At 58.0% G+C, this 21,693-nt stretch overlaps 7 protein-coding genes across 7 annotated transcripts; 4 read left to right on the plus strand and 3 right to left on the minus strand.

Annotated features, from left to right (window-relative positions):
• Window positions 1-680: 680 nt before the first annotated feature.
• Window positions 681-3,712, plus strand: MFIFM68171_10568 (uncharacterized protein; the record flags this gene model as incomplete). Its single annotated transcript, XM_071065987.1, has 6 exons — window positions 681-923; window positions 1,004-2,759; window positions 2,816-3,015; window positions 3,070-3,149; window positions 3,231-3,380; window positions 3,451-3,712. 6 exons carry the CDS (start codon window positions 681-683, stop codon window positions 3,710-3,712), a joined length of 2,691 nt encoding a protein of 896 aa, XP_070922088.1.
• A 1,770-nt stretch (window positions 3,713-5,482) lies between these two features.
• IRS4 (Increased rDNA silencing protein) lies at window positions 5,483-7,285 on the plus strand (the record flags this gene model as incomplete). Its single annotated transcript, XM_071065988.1, has 1 exon — window positions 5,483-7,285. One exon carries the CDS (start codon window positions 5,483-5,485, stop codon window positions 7,283-7,285), a length of 1,803 nt encoding a protein of 600 aa, XP_070922089.1.
• Window positions 7,286-7,785: 500 nt separating this feature from the next.
• Window positions 7,786-9,430, plus strand: MFIFM68171_10570 (uncharacterized protein; the record flags this gene model as incomplete). The annotated part of the gene is made up of 3 exons (XM_071065989.1): window positions 7,786-8,003; window positions 8,059-8,475; window positions 8,533-9,430. The coding sequence occupies 3 exons, from the start codon at window positions 7,786-7,788 to the stop codon at window positions 9,428-9,430; spliced, it is 1,533 nt and encodes a 510-aa protein (XP_070922090.1).
• Window positions 9,431-10,026: 596 nt separating this feature from the next.
• Window positions 10,027-11,067, plus strand: MFIFM68171_10571 (uncharacterized protein; the record flags this gene model as incomplete). The annotated part of the gene is made up of 1 exon (XM_071065990.1): window positions 10,027-11,067. One exon carries the CDS (start codon window positions 10,027-10,029, stop codon window positions 11,065-11,067), a length of 1,041 nt encoding a protein of 346 aa, XP_070922091.1.
• A 789-nt stretch (window positions 11,068-11,856) lies between these two features.
• MFIFM68171_10572 (uncharacterized protein) lies at window positions 11,857-12,585 on the minus strand (the record flags this gene model as incomplete). The annotated part of the gene is made up of 2 exons (XM_071065991.1): window positions 11,857-12,155; window positions 12,225-12,585. 2 exons carry the CDS (start codon window positions 12,583-12,585, stop codon window positions 11,857-11,859), a joined length of 660 nt encoding a protein of 219 aa, XP_070922092.1.
• Window positions 12,586-14,745: 2,160 nt separating this feature from the next.
• On the minus strand, window positions 14,746-16,665 carry MFIFM68171_10573 (uncharacterized protein; the record flags this gene model as incomplete). The annotated part of the gene is made up of 1 exon (XM_071065992.1): window positions 14,746-16,665. One exon carries the CDS (start codon window positions 16,663-16,665, stop codon window positions 14,746-14,748), a length of 1,920 nt encoding a protein of 639 aa, XP_070922093.1.
• Window positions 16,666-18,262: 1,597 nt separating this feature from the next.
• MFIFM68171_10574 (uncharacterized protein) lies at window positions 18,263-20,954 on the minus strand (the record flags this gene model as incomplete). The annotated part of the gene is made up of 3 exons (XM_071065993.1): window positions 18,263-18,979; window positions 19,055-19,430; window positions 20,500-20,954. 3 exons carry the CDS (start codon window positions 20,952-20,954, stop codon window positions 18,263-18,265), a joined length of 1,548 nt encoding a protein of 515 aa, XP_070922094.1.
• Between the last annotated feature and the right edge of the window lie 739 nt (window positions 20,955-21,693).

The raw sequence follows: 21,693 nt of genomic DNA on the forward strand, positions 1-21,693 counted from the left end.
TGTTTGCCTTGCCGCAATTGGGGAGCAATCCGCTGAAGATGCTTTTTGCCCGCGCAATGCCCGCCGAAATGCATCCGGAAAATATGCAATGGAGCTGCCCACCACAAAAATTTCTGGTGGGTCGGCAGGCACGATAGCGATAAGGAAGGCGGTGAACGAGGGGTGGGGTATGCCAGTTCTGCCAAGTCTCGCCCGAGCTCCACGTTCATCGGCTTCCAGGGGCAGCCACCTGACTGCAGCGGCGATCTCCACTGTGTTGCTCGTGCCGACGCAATTGGAGGTACTATAGACAAGCGAGTCGCGATTCAGTTGTTTGTATTTGCCGCCTTTCCCCGGCTGTTATTGAACGGGAATGCTCCCCGAACTCTGTGTTTATTCCGCAGTAATTGATCAAGTTCCAAGAAGCTTCAAGTCCCGCTTAAGAACTGTAGTGATGCTGTGTGTCCGGGTGCAGTGCGGTTCCTGATACAACCCAATCACAGGATGACGTACCGCCTCGGGACCCCAACAAAGTCGAGCCAACTCCAACGGATTACTGGGGTGGCTGCCGCCACGCAGACCAACAACACACGGCAAGGCAACGACAGGACACAGCATGCTTTGAGTTCCCTGATCTTTCACACCAGATCTTGGCATTTTGAAGGCAGTTGTCATTCCCTGTGCGCCTGAGAACCTGCGCCATGGGTTCTCGAAAACGGGTAAAACCAAATCCTTGTGCCGAGGAGACCGCTGCGACTCTTACGGCCGCGGTGCCATCGCAATCCTCATCCACACCGTCGCAGTCTCGATCTTCGGTTGCAGAGGATAAAACTACCTCTGCCGCATTCAAGGTCACGCCGGCCGCCGATCGAAGCACGTCGCGAACCAAGAAACCGAACGGCTGTGGTGACAGCACTCCGACATCCTCTCAAGGCTCGAAGCAGGTATGCCATCGATTCGCGCGCACTCCCACTCACCCTACCTGCGATGTCACGGCGTGGCCCCAGTGCTAACTAGTTATTAGGTTCACAAGACCAGGAGTTGGTATGGATCTTGGCCTCGAGTCCCCAAATCATCTGCTTCCACGCAGGTTGCGCGAGAGACCATCCTAGGGGGCACGTCAAAGCCCAAGACTACAGCCGATTTTAGCCGATTCGAATCGAAGAAGGCTCCCGACAGTATGAGCATCAACGAGCCATCGCCATCCGAACCCGCTCTGTCAAAGAGTCGTGAGGATGCTGTCAGCCCCGACGACCGAAGTCCCAATCCAGTCGCCCCTGTTCTCGAAACCGCCGAGGACCCCGAGAACAAGGCAAAGCCGAAGAACACCGATACGAAAATTACAAGCGATGAGCAGGAGCAGGAGCAAGGCACTGAGGCGTCCCCACAACAGCCTGCAGAACCGTCCCCAGAGAACCAGATGCCCGTTGAGCAGACGGCTCAGAGACCCGCCTCTGGCTGGTTTGGATGGCTTAGTCGGCCTACCTATACCGAGCCAGCCGCACCACAACCAGACCCCGTTTCAGAACCTATTTCCCAGGAAGCAGTTGCTCCTGAGTCTGCCGAAGTGACTTCACCGGAGACTCAAGCTTCGGAGCCAGGCGATAAAGCGGAGGGGCGAGAACATCAGAATCTAGAAGCTGCTGAGAACGCCCATGAGTCTGAAACGCAGGGCAAAACAGCGCCAGCATCTGGGAGTTACTGGTTCTGGTATTGGCCTAGCAAGAGTGTGTCCGTGTCGACAGAACCGCCGCCCGTGTCCGAGCCCACGCCGGAGGCGACCGCCCCCGAACCACTGAAATCACAAGTAAAGGAGCCCGAAGATGTAGGAGTGCAAGATGCGCCAGCGAAAGAGACGGCTCTTGAGCCGCCGGCACCTCCGCCTAAAGCGGGCTCTACTTGGGCGTTCTGGTCCCGCGATACGAGGTCGGGATCGGGCAAGAAACAGGCACAGCAAGGGGAGCAAGGTCAGCTTGCAGTTATGGGCGAGAGCTCCGAAGCTAATCCCAAGAGAGCAAATGCGATGGAATTCAAAGGGACTCCGGTCAAAGAGCCTCCATTGAAGGCCGGACAGAAGGACGACCAGGGCAAGGCCGCTACGACCCCTACGCCTTCCCGGGAATCTTCGTCTAAAAAGAGAAAACCTGTCCGCCCGCAATCAATGGATACCGAAGATGCGACGCCTGTCCGACCTAGCACGCCGAAGGTTGAGGCGGCGACCAAGTCGGCAGCTCCCAAGACGCCAGCCACGACGAAGGCGCTGTCACCGAACCTGCTGCTCCCTTCTTTCGACGGCACCTATAGGCTCAAGGAGAATCCGTCAATCATTCAGCAGATTACCCAGCTGTTGCTTAGGACTCGGCAGTCATCCGCGAAACATGTCTACTTAAGAAAGGAACCCCCCAAGATCAAAAAGGCCATAGCAATCGGCGTACATGGTCTCTTCCCGGCAAACTACTTGCGACCAATGATCGGCCAGCCAACGGGCACATCGATCAAGTTCGCCAACCACTGTGCCGAAGCGATCCGGAGGTGGGCTGATGCTCATGGATGCGGAGACTGCGATATTGAGAAGATCGCCTTGGAAGGGGAGGGCCGGATCGGCGACCGCGTCGAGAACCTCTGGAAGCTGTTGCTGAATTGGATTGACCAAATCCGCAATGCGGATTTGATTCTCATCGGGTGCCACTCGCAGGGTGTTCCCGTCAGCATCATGCTGCTTGCGAAGCTCATCGAACTAGGGATTGTGACCTCGGCGAGGGTGGGCGTGTGCGCTATGGGTAAGTCAGTGCTGACATCTCTGTGGAGGCAAGCTGCTGACAATACATGCGGTTAGCTGGCGTCTCACTGGGCCCTTTTCCGGACTACCGGTCTAGCATGGGCATCCTCATGGGATCAGCCGCTGAACTCTGGGAGTTTTCCGACCCGCAAAGCGAGGTATCGAAAAGACTCGAAGCCTCCGTGAAAGCGGTCCTGAGCTATGGGGCACGGATCACTTATGTTGGCAGTATTGATGACCAACTCGTCCCGTTGGAGGTTTGTGGTATTTTCCGTGCAAGTCAAGCTAAGGAAGGTTAACATCTTGATTAGTCTGCTATTTATGCTCCAGCTCATCATCCATACATCTTCCGCGCCGTCTTCATCGACGGCCGAATTCATGCTCCTGATTTGTGAGTGCTCAACTCTCTACGTACTTTTTTTTTTTTTTTTTTTTTTTTTGGTTAAGCCGCCCGCCTACTAACAGATAGCAGCATTGCCCACCTAGTCGGCTTCGCCTTAAAGCTTCGTAACCTAGGCGTCTCGGACCACGGATTGATCCGCGAACTGTCCACTCCGCTCGCGGGAAGCCTGTACTCGGGTGAGGGACACTCCCGACTCTACGACGACGAGCAAGTCTACGAGTATGTTCACCTCTCCCCTCACCCCTCACCCCTCCCTCTTCGTTCCTCTCACTAACGGCTCCCCCACCAGCCTGGCGGTAACGCACGCTCTCGAGACTACTGACGTTAGCGGCAATGTCCCCTGCGAAGTGCATAAACACCTAGGCCTGTCGAACCCCAACCCGTACCACTTGCCCTGGATTATGCGGGGCCTACTGGAGGAGGACTTCGTCAAGACGGAGCTGTCCTCCGAGACGGCCGAGCTGGTGAAGCAGTTTGATGATTGGAAGCCGGTTACCAAGGCGCTGAAGGATGTCAAGTATCGGTTGGAGGCTGTGAGGTCGAAGCTGTAGGATATTTTAGGTTGCCGGTGTCGGGTGTTGGTAAATGGTGTTCTTCTGCGTTTTGGTAGAGGGCATTAGCCTTGGCGTACAGGTGAGCTGGGAAGGGTTTCTAGGTTGGTCTGGGTGATTTGTACATGGGGGCCGACATGGACGCTTATGCATGGGACATCTCGGTATTTCAGTTTCTGGCGAGGTGGGTTCGGGGTCTATGCCTGGTGACGGAATAGAGGGTATGGAGTTAACCCTTTCCGCCTAGCCCAAAGCTGGATTCAGAAGAGGGGGCCGGAAGGACAATACACAATCGGAACATGATAGCATTGACTAGATGTAGAAATGGTAGATCGACGCGTTCTCTAAGATCCGTAGATTCAGCGAATGATTCGCTATTTTTTGGTACAGCTAGATACAAGCAGAGGATGCCTCCCCTTCTCCAGCCGTCCATTTGCATTATAGCCGACACGCCCTCTCGTTTTGTACAAAGCGTCTTTTCGACTATAGGAAACGACCTCTTATCCCGTAGCTCTACTTGACCTCTGTGGACCAGGACCGGCGTTGAGCAGTGACTGCGATGTTCTGGAGATCGCTCCCGGGGTCATGCATGCCCCGCAATTGCTGCGGCTAGGCTGCATCCCCACCCTGGGCTTGTAAGCTCGGCGAGTGCTGTAGCGTTACAACCCTTGTATCTTGGCTGCGTCTCCAGGTGAAGCAGCCACTGTTTTGGTTGTCGCCTGGCATACTGTATTTGGATTCGTTCCAGCAATATTGATGAACAATTCGAGCAATCACGCTACCTCACTCTGCGTCCAATCTGCTCCCCTCTACCATTCGAACTTCGACACACCAACCCATGACATCAATCGAGAGGTAGAGCTACAGCTTGCCGTGCTCTTCCATCCTGCATCGCCGCGCAGCCACAGGTCTTACCCGAGCCCGTGGAACCGTATCCCGACGACGAATCTACCAACCTAGCCACTCCGAGATCGAAGTCGCAGACACAATCACAACGTACTACGACGCAAATCGATCGCTTGGGCTATGCAATTCCCAGCGTCACCGGTCCGGAACAGCAACCACAGCCCGAGCCGCGGTGTAACCGCTTCGTCATCGTCTAGCAATGTCAATAGCATAGCTGCGCTGTCGTCAGCCGCTGCAGCGCTGCAAGGAGCAACGCACGCCTTTAACAGGCAAAAACCCGCCGGCGTCGGAAGCAACAGCAGCAGCAACAACCACAACCACAACCACAATAACCGGGCTGCCGCTGCTCTAAATGGGACGGGTCAGAATCGCAACCAAAATCAGACTGCATCAAAGGTGGCCGGGCCGGCAGGGCCAAGGATAGGGACAGCAACAGGAAGAGAGGCCAGCAATGGCGCGCTGCTTGCCGCTACGCAGGCGGCATCGGTGTCTGCGTCGCGATCGCGGTCGCGGTCGGAGTCAGTGGCAGGGGCAGGGCCGGGGCTAGGGCCGGGACCGGGGACCGTAAGTCGGCATGTTACAGGCGGGAGTGGAGGCGCCGGTGCCGGTGGGAGCGCACACGCTATCGGGATCGGGATCGGGGACGGGGAGCAAGAGCGAGGTCTCGATCCGCAGAGGCTGTCACAATATCTACATGCTAGTACTGGCGGAGCTCCCTCTGGTGGCAACGGCGCTGGCAAGCAGGCATCGGCGTCCTTCATTGCGGCAACACTGGCTGCAAGCCGGTCCGCCTCGCCTATTCGCAACCCGAACGCACAGCCGAACTCGAACGGCGGAGTGAGTAGGAGGCAGAGTGTGGGCGCTATGAGTGTCGCGACAAGTTCATCCCTGGGGCTGGGGAGAGCTGCGGCGGAGGCCGATGTCCCGGACACGGCGTCTATCCGGCCAACTACGTCGCTCGTATCGTTGTTTGAGAGGAAGAAGGATGAGGATGTGGACCCAGTTAAGAGGAGGGCCGCTTCAATCAGGTCGAGGACTCCGGTCGTGGACGGGAAGCCGAAGACGGGGGATGAAGAACAAGGGCAGAAAGTGGCGCTGAAACCTAAGCAAAAGCCAAAGCCAAAGCCGAAGCCGAAGTCGAAGCCGAAGGCGCCCGGGAATCTGAACACTGCAGCACAGACAGCTGGCCAGAAAGGGAACACGCACGGGCGAGACTACAATGATGGGAATAGCGGCCCGGAGACGGTCTTACGGCCGGCAAACCGGGTTGAGGAGCCGGACCGCCAACAGGCGGCGACGAGGACACAACGGTCGAGGGCGGACAGGCGCCCATCGACCCCCGAGCCATCCCGCGCTGCGGTTTCTCCAATACTTGTTTCCCCCAAACCTATGAGACTTGTCAGAACACCACGATTAGAGCCTCCCACTCCGCCAGTGAGAGCGTCGAGTACCATCGAGATGGTAGATCCGACAATCAAGATCACTCCAACAGAGCCGGAACACGGCCAAGTCAACGCACTCGGCAACCGCCATGCGCGAGCGCCGACAGCACGTCGGTTATCCCAGAGCTCTATCTCTTCTGACGACACCTTTGTCTCTGCCTCGTCCGTTCAGTCACCGCGGCGAATGTCGCCAGCTAGGGAACCGGACCAACCGACGCCTCGAGCAGCGCAACGAGTCGTTTCCGCGGCCCCGCCGCAAAGGCCCGCCACATCACGCGCATCTACCCCCAACCTCCCCCTCGACTCCCTCACCAACGCCATCGTAGCAAGCAACCTCGCTTCAGCCCGCCTAATGACAACAACAGCCTCCGCCTCCCATGGGCCTCCTCCTGTCCCGGCCCCGCGCCGCCACGGCCAAAATCACAACCACGGCTCCCTCAGCCCCCTCCAACCCCAACGCACAGCCGAAAGCCTCCACTCCCAACTCACGGGGGGCAGCAGATCGCCCAACCGGCGACAACAGCAGCAGCAGCAAAAACAGCACACAGGAGGCAAGCTCCGCCAAACCCTCCGGGCGCCGCCCTCGTCCCTCTCGGACGACGACGAAGAAGACGCGCGGCGGCGGCGGCGCGCGGCGCACGACGGGCGGCGGGCCAGGGTCAAGACCACGGTGATGGGCGGGCAGCGCCGGCACGCGCACCACGAAGGGTCGCGGCGCCGGTGGCGCGACGAGGTGACGCCGCGGGAGCGGCGGCGGTACGAGGCGGTGTGGGCGAGCAACAAGGGCCTGTTTATGAAGCCCGGTTTCGCGGTGCGGTATGCTAATGATGGTGGTAATCATAACGATAATAATGGTAATGCAAATAACCGTGATCTTGCGGCGGTGGGGCCGGGGGCTGGGGCGGAGAATGACCTCGGCCGGGCGTGGGACGGCCCCGAGGCGGAGATGGTGGTGAATGTCGTGGTCAGGGATATCTGGGCGCGGAGTCGGCTGCCGGCGGACGAGCTGGCTGAGGTGTGGGATCTGGTCTACGCTCATGGCTATGGCTCTCGGAGCGGCCGGGCCCAGAAGGCGCTGGCGCGTGACGAGTTTGTGGTGGGCATGTGGCTGATTGACCAGCGGCTGAGGGGGAGGAAGATCCCGGCCAGGGTGAGCCAGAGTGTGTGGGAGAGTGTTGGGGGGGCGGTGGTGGTTCCCTTACCGGAGGGGAAGAAGAGGGCGTGATGTGATGGATTCACCCTTTTTTTTTTTTTTTTCTTTCTCTCCTTTTACATATTTTTTACGGGGGGATGGGGAGGGGCGGTTGCTCATGATGGTTGCGTTGTGGTGGCTATGTATCCCATGAGAAGTTGTGGAACAGAAACGGATTGGTTTGGGGGCGTCGAAAAGGGAAGGAGGAGTTCATTTGTTCGCTCGGTGTTTTTGGTTGTTAGAGGAGCATACTTAGTGATACCCCATAGACCAATAGATAGACGAGGACATGCTTGGTGCAAACCATTTACAATGTGCAGGGTGCAGGCTCCGATTCGTCGCTGGTGCTGTGGTAACTAATGTTAAATTGTGGCGGTTTTGGCGGTCGCGAATCAACGTTGTCATGGCTGTCGCGCCAATTAGAGCGCGCTGTTTGACAGTTCCCTTGCTACCTGGGGAAGTAGAAATGTGCTCGGCTGTCACTCGTCTCTCTTCCTTCATCAGCATTTGCGCCTGTGAATCAGGCAAGCATCATGGGGGTGTTTCAATATTCAAGCCAGCTCATTGAGCTATCACCTTACACGGTGGTCTTGGTTGTTGCCGTGCTACCTGCGGTTCTTATCTTGGTCAGACAGCTGCTGTACCCGACCGTTGACCCTCGCGAGCCGCCGGTGCTGCGCCCCAAGATTCCGTTTCTCGGACATGCCATCTCGATCGCGAGAGATGCCGGCGGTTACTATGCGCGGCTTTAGTGAGCACACAGGATTACAGGCCTTTACGGGGTGTCGGTATTAATAGGCGGCCAGCAGGGAGTATCGCATGCCCATCTGCACACTGCCCGTGCTCACCGGCAAGATCTATGTCATCAATTCCCCTGCCCTGATCTCAGCGGCGATGCGCAGCAAGGCGCTATCGTTTTACCCCTTCATTCAGCTGGTTTCGCCCAACGCTGTGGGCATGAGCGAGGTGGAGAAGGCGAAGCTCAAGGACCCTGCCTATATCCCTACCGCGACAGAGCCGATCCATGGGTCTTTGATGGGAGAACCGCTGCGCGAGTTGGCCGGCGCGGGACTCAAGAGGATTGCTGTTGATTTGAATAGCATTCGGTCAGAAGACATCACCAACGGCTTGGGCTGGCTGCGGGACGTCATGTCCCAGGCGGTCATGGCGGCCATCTATGGGGAGAAGAACCCCATGACCCCCGAGGTGCATCGTCACATCTGGTACGTCTCAGCGGGTGGGTGTGGTGATCTGGCTGTTAGTTGACGTTGCTGGTATAGGGAATACGACAAGAAAGTTGCTATCTTGGCACTGGGAATTGCCCCGAAGCTGCTGGCCCGGAAAGCCCTCGCCGCTCGTTCGCTCTTGCAGAAGGCTTTGAGGGACTTTTATGTGGCTGGTCTTGATCAGGGCTCCGACGTGTCAGCCTTTGTCAAGGACCGCGCGGCAGTCAAGCGAAAAATGGGTGTCAGCGACGTGGACATGGCGGCGACCGAGTTCGACATCCCCTGGGTGTCGGTGACGAACACGATACCGTCGCTCGTTTGGCTCTTTTTGAATATCTTCTCCCGACCCGACTACGTGGAGCGTCTGCGGTCCGAGGTGCTTGAGGTGACTACCGTCACAGGGGGCAGCGCCACCATCGATGCACCCAAGTTCGAGAAGAAGACATTCATGAACGCGTGCTTCCAGGAGATTCAGCGGCGGTACAACGATGTCGGGGGCAACCGCCAAGTGATGGAGGATACGGTGCTGCGTGACGTGGACGGGCGCGAGTACCTCCTGAAGAAGGGCACCAACGTACAGTGGTATAGCGGAGTGCCACAGCTGAACGGGGACATCTGGGGTGATGATGCCGAGGCGTTTAACCCCGAGAGATTCGTTGAGACGCCGCCAGACGTGGAGAAGAAACGGCGCGGAGCTCTGATACCTTTCGGCGGCGGAAAGCATCTGTGTCCGGGCCGCATGTTCGCTGTGACCGAGATTAGCGCCATGGTCGGCGCGCTTGCGCTGGCATTTGACATCGAGGGCGCCAAGCTACCGCCCGTGATTCAAGGGGCTCGTCCGGGTACGAGCATGAGGCGGTTGGGGTGGGATAAGGGCGAAGAACCGAGAATCAAGATTAAGCGCAGGAAGGGTTGGGAAAATGTTGAGTTAAGATTTACCGTCTCGGGGTGAGAAGCAACCACTTCGCGATCCTGGATTCATAGAATGCAAGCGAACCGACGATGATGGCAAGCCAAAATGTGGAGAATAGGCATTGAATGAAATTGTCTTGTTTGCATGCGGCCGGAAACGCAGAACAACTTGCCGCAGCAGAGTGCAACTAAGGTAGGTAAGTGCTAGGTGGTGATGGCAGGCAACTGTGGCCCTGGAACTGCCGCCCCGCGGACCGAGGCTCAGAGGAGCCGAGCTTCCTTGGCATGCCAAGCTGCGGATCCCGGATCGGGTCCAGGGACCTGGCGCCGTGTGGGGAAGACACCGCCGCTCGGCTCAGACTTCAATCGACGAGAATTCATGCCTTGCTACGACGGTAGCGTAGTGTAAAACCCCTTTTTCAGCCATGATCGTTCCACTCGGGTGTTGAATTCCAGATCCCTTCAGTCTCGATCCTGCGACAGCTCGAGCTTGCCCCAGTCCTTGCCCCGCCCTGCCCCGGCCTCCGCACCGCTAAAACCCGCCCTCAATCCACTCAGAATAGCTTTTGAACGTCGCTTCGACTCTCAGCATCGCAAGAGAATCAGCCCTACCAAGAGGAAGGAAGAAGAGTAAAAATGGCCGACTCAGCAGCAGCCATGGCCGGCTCCGAGCCCGAGGCACCCGTCGCGGTCCCCATCGCCGACCTGCCCTCGGGCGAGCCGATCCCCTCGTCGACGCCGCCTTCTTCCACCCCGAAGCGGAAGCCGCTGCCGCTCGGCGCCCTCCTCGCCGCGATCCCCTCCAATGCCGACTCGTTCCTCACCCGGCTCGACAAATGCCTGTCCACCCCTTCGGGCATCGACACGGTGATGCTCTTCCTGTGCTACAGCTCCAAGCTCAGCGCCGCGGTCCTCTCGTCGCTCTCGCAATCCGCCCTGCGCCGGTCCGCGCGCGAGTGGATCGCCCTCGTGGCCGCCCTCCCGCGCGGCACAACCCTCGTCTTCTCCGCCCCGGTGACCTCGCCCGCCGCCGCCGCAGCAGCGGGTAAGACGACCCTCCCCTCAGCCGCCGCCCTCGCCCTGCTGCTCTCCAAGCGCCTGTCCTCGCTCTCCTCCCTCCTCAGCGAGGCGCGCATGATCATGCGCCTGTGGGCGCTGCTGGGCATGTACTTTTGGGCGCGCGGCCTGCTCCGCCGCACCTTCCTCCGCCAACCACCACCACCACCATCCACATCCACCTCGGAAAAGGACGCCCTCGCCGCGCCCAGCAGCACCCGCCCGACCCTCGCCGAAACGGCCATCGAGTTCACCCGCCTCGCCCTCTGCGTCACCTTCCAGTCGCTCGAGAACGCGGCCTACCTCTCGCAGCGGGGCATCCTGTCGTTGACGCCGGCGCAGCAGGGCAAGGCGTACAGGTGGAGCGCGCGGCTCTGGGCCGGGTACGTGGGGATCGAGCTGGGCCGGCTGGCGGCGGAGCGGTTCGGGCCGGCGGCCGCGGCGCAGTCGGCTTCCCAGCGCGCCGAGTGGACCAAGAAGACGGTGCGGCAGCTCGCGTGGGCGCCGCTGACGCTGCACTGGGGCAGCGAGAAGGGCCTGGTCAGCGACATGACGGTCGGCTTGCTGGCGAGCATCCCCGGGGTGATCCAGATGAGGGATCTGTGGGCTTCGACGGCTTGAATGCGTAGTGGGGGGACGGGGATTATCTGGGACGATGTTTGAATGGCTTTTTCGAAGACGATGCGTTTTGAAGGGGGGGGCTTGAACTGAATGATGATGTTCCGTCTTTGTCTAAGGGGGGAACGGGGGTTTTCTGATGACTTTTCGTGTACATCTTTCACGCAGTATTTTACATACGAGCTACTGTCTCTAGCTTTGCGAATTGTATCTTGGTTTGCTAGTCCCAGTTGTGAGTTTCATGAAAAGAGCGTCTCATGTTATGATGAAATCCAACCCTAACAGTGAACAGAAGAAGAAAAAGAGTTAACAATATAGAACGTTGCTGATCTATTTCAAATGCGGTTATGCCACATATCATTAGTTGAGCCCGTAGGTACCGCCGGTGCAGATGCATGATAGGCATTGTAATGTGGGTTACAGCACGTCGCGGCCCTCTCTGCAGTCCGAAGAGGACGCTCCTAGTTAATCGTGAATTGAATTCAGGTGGTATCATTGTAATTACATAAACCTTCGGCAATGCGAGATCGCAATTCCGAGTTAGACGCGCACCTCCCCCGGATGGCCATCCCTCGTGATAATTGTACAGCTTCTTCCCCGGCCAGCCTTCGTTCCCATGCAAAGCAGGCGATTAGTTCATAAACCCCACCAAAGTATCCCGTCATAGCATGCCGCCGTCAAACACCCCAAGGATGCTCGAATGAAGCCCGGCGTCGTCCATTACAGACATTAGTCCTTCAATGCAGCAACCGGCTGCTTCACCTCCCCACACCTCCCCCACGATTAAGGTGGCTACCGTGCGAGTATCAAACCCAACGCCAAGCCAACAAGCGCCGCTTCCACCCAGTGAGGAGTAAGTCGCCTTGAATCACTGAAGGTCAGAATGTCAAAAGGACTTCCGCCGCCAGATTCGCCAAAGCTTGGTCTCCGCTCGGGCGACGCGCTCGGCGCTAAGCTCGACTCTGTGCTCGTCGATGTCGACGACTGGCCAGGCGACGGGAGGAGCGAATCAGGACGACCAGTCGTCGTCGAGACGACGGGGTCCTCTGTCGGGGTCGCCGTGGTCGAGGTCGAGACTGTTGTCGAGCGAACTGTAGTAAAAATGAGCGCTGGCCTACTTGAGGTTCGCGTCCTTGTGGTTTCTCTCGCCGAAGTCCTACTTGAGCTTGAGACTGGCACATCCGAAGATGCGCCCGGGCAGAGCAATTCCCTCAAATTGCCCGCCAGAACTTGGCCCAACACTGTCGTCAGCGGCGCGTCGACGTCGTTGCACACCGCCCGAACATTTCGTTGGACATCGGCGAGGCCCCTGATGCACGCGGCAGAACACGTACTCCCCTGCACAAAGTCGTTGATGGTGCACCCGGGGATGTCATTGTTGTAGACCAAGATGCAGCTGATCGGAACCGTGTTCGGAACGATAGTCTCAAAGTTGGAGAGTGAAATGGCTGACGCCGTCGAGGCCATCACGAAAAGCAGCGCAATCCCCTGCGAGGAAAACCATGTCTGGGATTGCCCCATGTTGTTGACAACCCCACCAATCTGGGAGCCGTCGGATGAAAAAGCGCTGGACCACCGTCGGACGTTGGGATATTCCCAACCGGAGACGCTCAACCTCTCCTTTCCGGGTTCCGCAGTCGATCGATTGTAAGTTCTCGTCCCCTCTTCCCTGGTGTTCGCACAGAAGGGATCAGGGCGAAGACGGGACGGCGGCAGAAGTCGGCAGCCGGGACAACTTCGCTACTCAGGCCGTGCGGTGACCCGAAACACGATTTGCGTCAGAAGACCGCGATGGCGGGAGATCCGATCGGTCGGGCGCCTTGGACGCGAGAGCCAAGAGTTTGTCTCAATCAATGCGGGTAGAAGCAGCCGGCGTTGCTTGGATATGCGTCGCTTCCCAATGGCATCGGCGGGGAAAGAGGGGTTATTGTGCTCCGGCGGACTCGCTCATGCCGTGATCCAAGCGTAATGCAGCGATAGGGGAGGGGGGGAGGAGGGGCGGGTTTGCCCTTGTGACACGCTGCGTCTTTTTAAAACTTGGGCTCTGCCCGAGACTCGAAGATTAAGAACGAGGCAACCGACAGCTTGACCTTGCAATGCTGATCGCTCATTCGGTGGCGGAAAACGGCGGCGGTGATGGTGAGTGGTCGGGAAGAAGCGGCCGATCGACCACGCAAATAACAAACAGATTCCGCCTTTGAAAGCACAAGAAGAGAACGAGGCACAGCCTCAGGTGGTTGAATCTCCCCCAATAACAGAAACGACAAACGGGAAAGAAAGGGTCTTGAGGTTGAGGCACGGACCCGGAGGCAGTAAGCCGATCAACGGGCGGCTCTCCCCCCATATACTGTTTATTCGAGAGGCACCGGTGCGTCCACGATCCATGGACAGCGCCGACTCGGGAGCGAAGGAGGCTCGAACCACTCGCTTCGAGCGCTCGATCGGGATGTAAAGGAAGACGGGGCTGGTACCGAGCCAGTCAAATGTCATCTTTGCGCAGCCAACTGTCACCAAATGTTTCCAGACTGCAGTCTCCGCGTTTCAATGACACCCGGCGATGGGCAGAAAGACAGCAAAGATGGCCTGAGCGTTGCACGCTCCCTCCTGCCCCTGATGGTGCCGGGAGGCAGGCGGGCAGATTGGATTGGACAACAGCCATCTCCAGTTCGAAACGAAACAAAGGCTTACGTTTGAAGGGAGACCCCCGGGAACCCCTGACGCGCACTTGATTGGGCCGTCCAACCACAGCCCCACAGTCACCCCCGGACTCCCCTTTCCCAGAGCTGGCTGTGGCCCGCTGCAGGTCTGAAGCTGAAGACTTGCAGAGTAAGAGGCTCGAACCGAACAACGATGCGGCGCATTGTAGACCCTAACCCTAGCAATTCCCGTCTGCCTCTTGTGGTCGCATATGGCTCACATTCATCACATTTAAATAGGCCTGTTGTAGGATGCAGTTACTTTCCAGTATGGGGTTAAGCTGTTGGAGGTGTTGCCAAACTGACCAGGTAAGGCCTGTCGACATCGCTGCGTTGGTCGCGACGATGACTTGGCTAGCACCCGTGACGTGTACCAGGCCCACATCGATGTCCATAGGTTGCAGGATCCTATCGCTCCGCCGTGGAGAAGAGACGACAGTCTGTCCGGTGTGTGGCGTGCGATGTATGTGTTGCAGAAAGTTGGTCAACGCTAATGTATTGACATCTTCGGTGAAACAGCGATATGGCATTTGGTGTCTGGTTCGGAGGACGAAGCATGGAAATTTGAGCGGGCCTTATAAGTACCTGGCTTTGACTTTTCTCACAGTCCTCGAGCGTTGAGCGGTTCCACAGACAGTCCTATAAGCGCGCGGATATCCTAGTCTAGCTCGGTCAACACACACGGAGAGCACTTGCCTCTGCCGCCGCCTGACATCTTCCTAGCCGCTCCTCGACTGTTTTAGTCTATGGCCCGGACTCGCTTGCTAAGTTGGGCTGTTTTTCTTAACCACTGGCTAGTAAATATGTTCGGGACGCCGTTAGAAGGAGTTGGCGCAATTCCAGCCTCTTGTCGTAAATTCCTCTGGGAATCACTCGCCAGACATTGCCCGTCCATATCAGAACCCGAAATCGAATCGCTCATTGATTACATATGGTTTGAGCACAGCCCAACTACGGGTACAACAATAGTGGATATCTCCCAAAATTAAGACCGTTTCTGCCCTAACTCCTCACCACCAAGTTCGTCCCACTCATCCCAGCCACCTCCAAACCCACCGCCGACCTTCCTGCCCACCCAAATACCCGCTGCTGTGCCGATGCTTGCAAGCAAGAACCATCCCTCGAACCAGCGGTCCACAAACCCGGGCTCCAGCGCGCTCTCGAGGGCGTCCCCGACCGACCGGCTGACTTCCCGCGGCAAGTTGCTCCTCAGCAGCAGCCCGGCGCTAATCACGTACGTGGCCGTTACCTGCCCGATCAAGAGAGCTAGATTCGCTTGGGCTTGGTGGAGCAAGCCGGGAGCCCACTTTGCAAACAGCCGGAAGGTCTGCAGGACCGAGTTTGCGCTCGCCGCCAGGATGACGCCGGACAGCAGGAACGAGATCTGGCGCGCCCAAGCGAGCTGGTCCAGCTTGGGGTCCCAGTGTTTGGCAAGCAGGCCGAGGAAGCGGTTGATGGGGTCCGAGGACGAGAAGGAGGCTGACGGGTAGTACACCCGTCGGAGGGTAGTAAGCGTGGTGGCTAGGATGCGGTACACACAGTATACGGCAAAGGCGTAGCGTGGGACGGCTAGCAGACGGCCGAGCGTGGTGCCATCCCTAGCGTGGGCCGCTTTCTGCGACTTGAGGTGGGACAAAGATGCCGCCAGGTTGGACTCCATCGTCTCGAGGCCAGATATTTCGACTTGCAGTGCTTTGATCTCGGCAGCCTCACCGCTGCCAGCGAACGTCTTGATAGACCCAAGGACCTTGCCCACCAGCCCACCGGACGGCCCTGCAGCAACCCCGTGAGGGGTCCCACCCCCTATCCCTTCCGCGACGGCTTGCGCCTTTCTCTGCAGCGACCTCAGCCGGTGCCGCTTCGTTAGCAACAACTCACTCGTCGCATCCAGCCCAGCCTGCTTCCTCACGATATCCGCATCCGTGATTGGCCGTTTCCGATACGCCCGATTATCCACAAACGTATGCCACGGGCTCGACACGCTCGCAAAACCCGACAATAACGCCATCAACGAAATCCCAATCACCCCTATCCTCTCCAAACAGGCTCTCGACAAACCCCCATCCCCAACCCCGTCCCCCGCGAACACCCCAGGGGCCCCCAACCCGATCCTCCCGATCGTCATGGCGGTATTATCCACAACGGCCCCTTCTTCCCCAGGCAACACCCTACCGGTCGCCTTGCCCGCCAGTCTCCACAAGCCCTCCTCCGCGCCAACCCCCCCCATCATACCAAACCCATACCCGGCCCCGGGCGCCACCACCTTCCCCAGGACCCAGAACGCCACCAGCCACGCGGCGAACACGGCCCCCAACACGGCCCACGCGGCCCGCGAGTGCAGCCTGCCCTTGCCGTCCCGGCCGAACCGCCAGCCGCGCGCGGCCAGCACGCTGTGGGCCTCGAGGAACGGCACCACGCCCACCAGCAGCACCACCAGCGTCGGCACCGTCGCCCGCAGCGCCAGCGCGCGCGCGCGCGGGTCGTCCACCTCGAGGATCTCGGCCAGGATCAGCTCGGCCAGCACGGCCGCCAGCCCGAGCGTGGCCGCGAACGCCAGCGCGGCGAGGCGGCGCCGCGGCGAGCGCGCCGCGCGGCCGGCGTGCGCCTGCACCAGGCTGGGCGGCGCCGACGGCGGGAGGAAGTGCTCTTCTCCGTCGTCAATAGGGACGCTGGGGTGCGGTAGAGCAGTGTTGCTGCTGTTACTGGTGGTAGTGGTAGTGGGGAGGTTGGCGAGGATGGGGAAGAGGCGGGTGAGGGAGACGGAGGAGACGAGGAGGAAGGTGAGCACGACCGGGGTCAGGGAGAGGAGGAGCGTCGGGGTTGATGAGCTGGGAGCGGAGCAGGCGGTGCTGCCGTCGGGGCCGGCGCCGCATGCGGCGGAGTCGCCGTCGTCTGACGGAAGCATGTTATGTCAGAGTTGGCGTTACCGGTGTCGTTGTTGTTGTTGTTGTGTGTGAGAGGTGGGTTCGAGGTCCGGTGGCCTGCTATCGCTTCGTGTTCTTTGCGTTCGGACGACGGCGGTTGCGGCGGCATTATACGTCTCTGGTAAGCTTGTACAGCTTCAACTATAAGTGCGCATAGTTGGAAGTAGTGGAAAGTTTGTTGTCATGGTCGCGCTGGGGGTCCGGTCTGCATCACGTCCTGGTCGCTTCCATTCTTAAATATTTGTTCGGTTTTAGGAACAACTTCGACGTTGCGCACATGGCACTAATTCAGCCAAGGGACCCGGATCTGGAAGCCCAGGCCACCACGACCCCACCTAACTGCCGCCCCGCCCCTCCATCTATCAAAACAGGCTGCATTCCCCGGCGGCACTGTTCCTGGGCCTTGCATGCGTACGGTACTGTACATAATTGTGGTACTGTACAGGACGAGTACCTTGGCTACAGGATGGTAACATCAGGATACTAACAACTTGAGATGCTGGCGATTGCTGGTTCCAAGCACCTAATCAAAGCGCTCGTTAGCCACATTGGTTCTATATCAACAGAAAAGGAGTTTTTCTACAGCACCTACCCTGCGCTCGTGGCCCTGGAACGTTATTACCTAGCAGCGCTCGGGTTGCCACACGCTCGTCAGGCTACAAGGACTACCTAGCTGCATTGCAGGCTCTTACGTTTGGCAGGAATTTCAAATAGCACAGCCCGTTGTAACCAACCTTCGTTGAGAGAAGACCCCTGCGAGCAGCGTCTGCGGGAAAACCCAAGAAATAGCTGAATAACAGAGCGGTGCTTAGCGGTACCCATGCAGGTTACACGAGTACAGATTCGAATAGAGTCTATTCCCAGCTGCTACATCTCTTAAAATAGTATCAGTTTCTACCTTGAACACTTACATTCAAACACATTAGGCGAGAATGGCGAGCTTCAAGATCCAAACTAGAAGCAGGAGGAGAAGTGTATGCTCAAGATGGGTATGCAAGTCCCCGAAGGCGAATAGGGAACCATAACCACAAATTCGCCCACAACCGCCGCAACCCCCCAGGGCATCAAACACACGAAACCATTGAGAACAAAGACCACACCAGCCTTCTGCGTTAGGCTGTGGCCCTTGTGGAATGTAGACCGAAAAGAATCCGATCCAGCCCGGAGTCCCTAAAATATGGCATCTGCATCCCGCAATGCTGCTGTCCATCACGCATGGGAGTCTACAACACACCCAGAAGTTTGTAAAAGATAACTGAGCAGCATTATTGTCTACATAAACACATCGCTGGAGAGTGCCGCCGACCCAAGACTGTACAAGGAAAAATTGTTACACACAAAATACCCTCTTCCTTTGCTCCTTTGCTCCTCTGCTCCTGCTTCGCCGTCCGCCTCACGCGCGTTTCTATATGCATCTCGAAAAATGCTAGACCGTTGCTATGCTCTCGCCGCATTCCGTATCATCATGCCTGCAGCTCCTCGGGCGCATTTCCCGTGTTACTCCCGGTCCTAGCGAACGGACCGGGGGAAAGCATGCTCTGAAGCATCCGACGTCTAGGCAATGGAACAAAATGCATGCTATGGCTTGGACCCCTCGTCTGCCGCCCTCTCTTGGGATGACCCGTCGTCGTCATCGTCATCATCTTCAAGGCTACCCGACTTGCCCGATTTTAGCAAAGCGGCAGCTTCACCTACTTCCATGGCGTGAAGCCGCTCCTTCTGCTCGTCAAGCCCCGTCTGTTTTGCTTTTCCTGGTACGACCTGGCTGCCCGAGATGGCTTCAATCTCGAATTCGTCTTCGTCGTCGCCGCTGTCCTCGTCACCACTTTCAGTGGGGAGCGTCGTCGAGGGCGGCGAGGTAGAAGTCGTCCCTGGCGGAGGGGATTGGGCCGCTGATGGCGACGCCTGGCGAGGCTGCGGGCTACGAGTTTTGTACGGTTTGATGGTGGGATCGAATCTCGCAGGGAGCCCAATCGCTGCTGCCACGCGGTGCGCTTCCTCATCCGCTGATATGCTCCTCTCAAACTCGTACACGCTGCTGGCCTCGCTGTCAGCCTCGTGTTTGCCGTCATTGTATGCGAGCATGGTTGCGTAGCTCTGTCGCGACGGGTCGTGCGAGCGCTTCTCCTTCTTCTTCTGCCGCTTGTCGTCCGGCCGAACCACCACGACCGGAATGGGGCTGTACTGGAGACAGTATTTGGAGAACGAGTTCCGCGTGTTCACCAGTCCTTGAATGCCTCCCAGCGATCGTCCTTTGGTGCCAACCACGAGCATCGAGGGGTTGTAAATCCCGAGCTGTCACCCCATGAGACACTTAACGTCAGCCACCCATAGAGCCAACGCTGTCCCAAGTCACACTGGGGAACCTACTAATTGCTGGAAGGTGTCGTGCAGCTTCCCGACCGAGTACTCGAGAACAATGCTGATGGCCTTGTTTAGCTCATTCTTGGCCTGGATTGTTTGGAGGAGCCTCTTTGCCTCCTCCTGGTAGTTCTTTTCTCCAGGGCGGAAGGGGCTCTCGACAACTCTCACGCAGATCACCTCATCGCCATCGTCCACCATGTTATTCAGCAGCCAGACCAGCGCATAATCGGAATAGGCATGCTCGTCCACCCCAATCATAAAGGTGCGGGACCTCCGCGACGGCTGGTAACCCCGGTGCCTGGCTTGCAGTGTAAACGATGAGGGATTGTTTTTGGTAGCCTCGCCGACGGGGAGGTTATCAAAGCCGACATGCTGTTGGAACCTGGGGGCCGGAACGGGACTCTGTGTTAGCGTGGTCATGGCTACCAATCTTTGGTCTCTCGAGTATGCAGCAGATAGATTTCCAACAGATGACCAATGGAACAAAGAATAATGACGACTAGAAGGCAAGGGAGGTGCAGGGATTCAAGAAACAGGGGATGCAACGGATGGAGAGCACGCGACCCTTTTGCGGGAATTTTGTAGATCTGATCGCAAGTGGATAGCCGGCGAGCGGCGCTGGGTGATGGGATGGGGAATATGACGCGGGGAAAACGTGATGCGTGCTGCATGTGCATCGGCCGCCGGGGATCTCGACTCGGGAGGCACAGCCACAAAGTCCTGGGTGCTGTAAGGAGTTGTTGTGCAGAAGCGAGCATAGGATGGACCCTCTGCAAGCCGTCCTGCTAACGGGATTTGGGTTGGAGATATGACATCTGTCGAGCCAGATCCAGCGATCCAGTCTGGTGGGGTGGCGGGGTCGAGATTTGGAGTTTAGCCATCGGCGAGCACCGGACTGGCGGAAGCCAGGGAGTGCCTGTTCTCTCGACGGTGATGATGGCAGGTGAAGTCCCGAGGCGCTTCATTAGCCGGCCTCGCACGGCTGGCAGCCGGTGCTTGTTCTCGTCTCACCACCCACTCGACTGTTTCTCGGAGCCTCTGCTCGCTGGGTGGGGTGCAAGTCCAGGTGGTGGGGGAAATCAACAATCAGCTGCTTATCGGGTGGGCGGCAACAGTTCCTATCCGGCTTCTGGAACCGGCACCAAGCCTAAACGATTCTGGGAGAAGGGGGTTCGCGTAGAATCCCGAGCGCCTGCGACATTTCCGAGTAACAACCCACCGCGGCTTGTGCACTTGCTCCGTAGCCCATGGGCGTCGTCACGAGGAGGCGACCCAACGCGAACATCGAGAAGGTATGCGAAGCTTCTTGTCGGAGGGATATGCAGGCATCCGGGAATAGGAAGCACCACTAGGCCGGGTTACAGCACAGGTGCGCGAGCCTCGGTTGGAAAGGGCCATTCTGCGCCGCGCCGAGAAGGGAAAACGGCTAAACACGTAAGGCCAGCACTCACCTCACAGGAGACGGCGACGACTCTCGAAGACGTCGGTTATCTGTCTTTCGTGGATTACCCTGGGGTAACGAAGGGTTACGTGGCGGCCGGAACGTGACAGAAGCTGTCGAGGACTTTCTGGACGCGGCAGAGGGGCGCTCGCTATTGTCGTTCGACGAATGCCGCGAACTGTCCACCGGGCATTCTTCCGATATCGACGCCAGCGTGGTGGTGCTAGCATCCGTCGACGCGGCCATTGAGGGAGGGGATCTCCCATTCAGCCTCTGGCCGTTGATATATTTCGAAACCAAGGCTGGGAATGCCTTTGTCTCTCGACGCGCGTCAGACTTGGCCGAGAAATAGTCGGCAGTGACCAAGGGCACTTGGGTGCGAGGTGACACATCAGAGTCGGGGCTCTTGGCCACAGGCGGCGAGGAAGTTAGTCGGGCCACATCTTCAGCTTTGGTCTCGGCCATCGTACGCCGGAGACTCGTTTGGATAGCCGTTGCTGAAATCTATGCCAGTGCTCGTACGGCCTCACAACGAGGCCAGCAGAGGCTATCCTGCGACAACTTGCATTGAGGTACGCGGGAGCGTTGCGCAACGCTCGGTGACTGCTGCGCTGCGGCACCAGACAGACAGATGCTGGCCGGCGTCTGCAGGGCAAGGTGATTGTTGGTGTAAAAGATCTGATGCTCGTAAAATCTTGGGCCGGTCAAGGAACGGTACTTTGGATGCTGAATACCCCAGGGAGATTGCGACTCTTTGCGCGGCCGTGGGATTGCGGAATGGAGAGCCGTGGTGTGCAAACGGAGGGAAAGCTTAGTTACCTAAGGGAGGGAGCTGAGTGTTGACCGCAGGAAGTATCTTCTGGCGGGGCCGGTGACAACGGCTAGGAACGCGCTTCCCGTCAAAGCTTGATTATTGTCACGCAGACCTTAATCATAAATAAAAAAAAAGAAAAAGAAAAAGTAAAAAGAGCCAGCTAGCGGGAACAACTGTCGGACAGGACACACGTTCGCAAAGCAACCAAGGACTGGACTAGAGTCAGAAGGGCGGTAGCTGTAAATAATAAGCCGAAGCTTGGCTGGAACCTCAGTGGTTAGATATCATCACGGCTCGAGCTCCGCAGGTGTCATCCTCCTGCAGTTTTTTTTTCCTCTTCTGTCTTGGCAAGTGGAGGGATGTCACTCTTAGGGCCCAACGGGACCGCGG

This window comes from Madurella fahalii (assembly GCF_045866475.1).
Source record: "Madurella fahalii IFM 68171 DNA, scaffold_6, whole genome shotgun sequence".
NCBI classification, from domain to species: Eukaryota; Fungi; Ascomycota; class Sordariomycetes; order Sordariales; genus Madurella; species Madurella fahalii.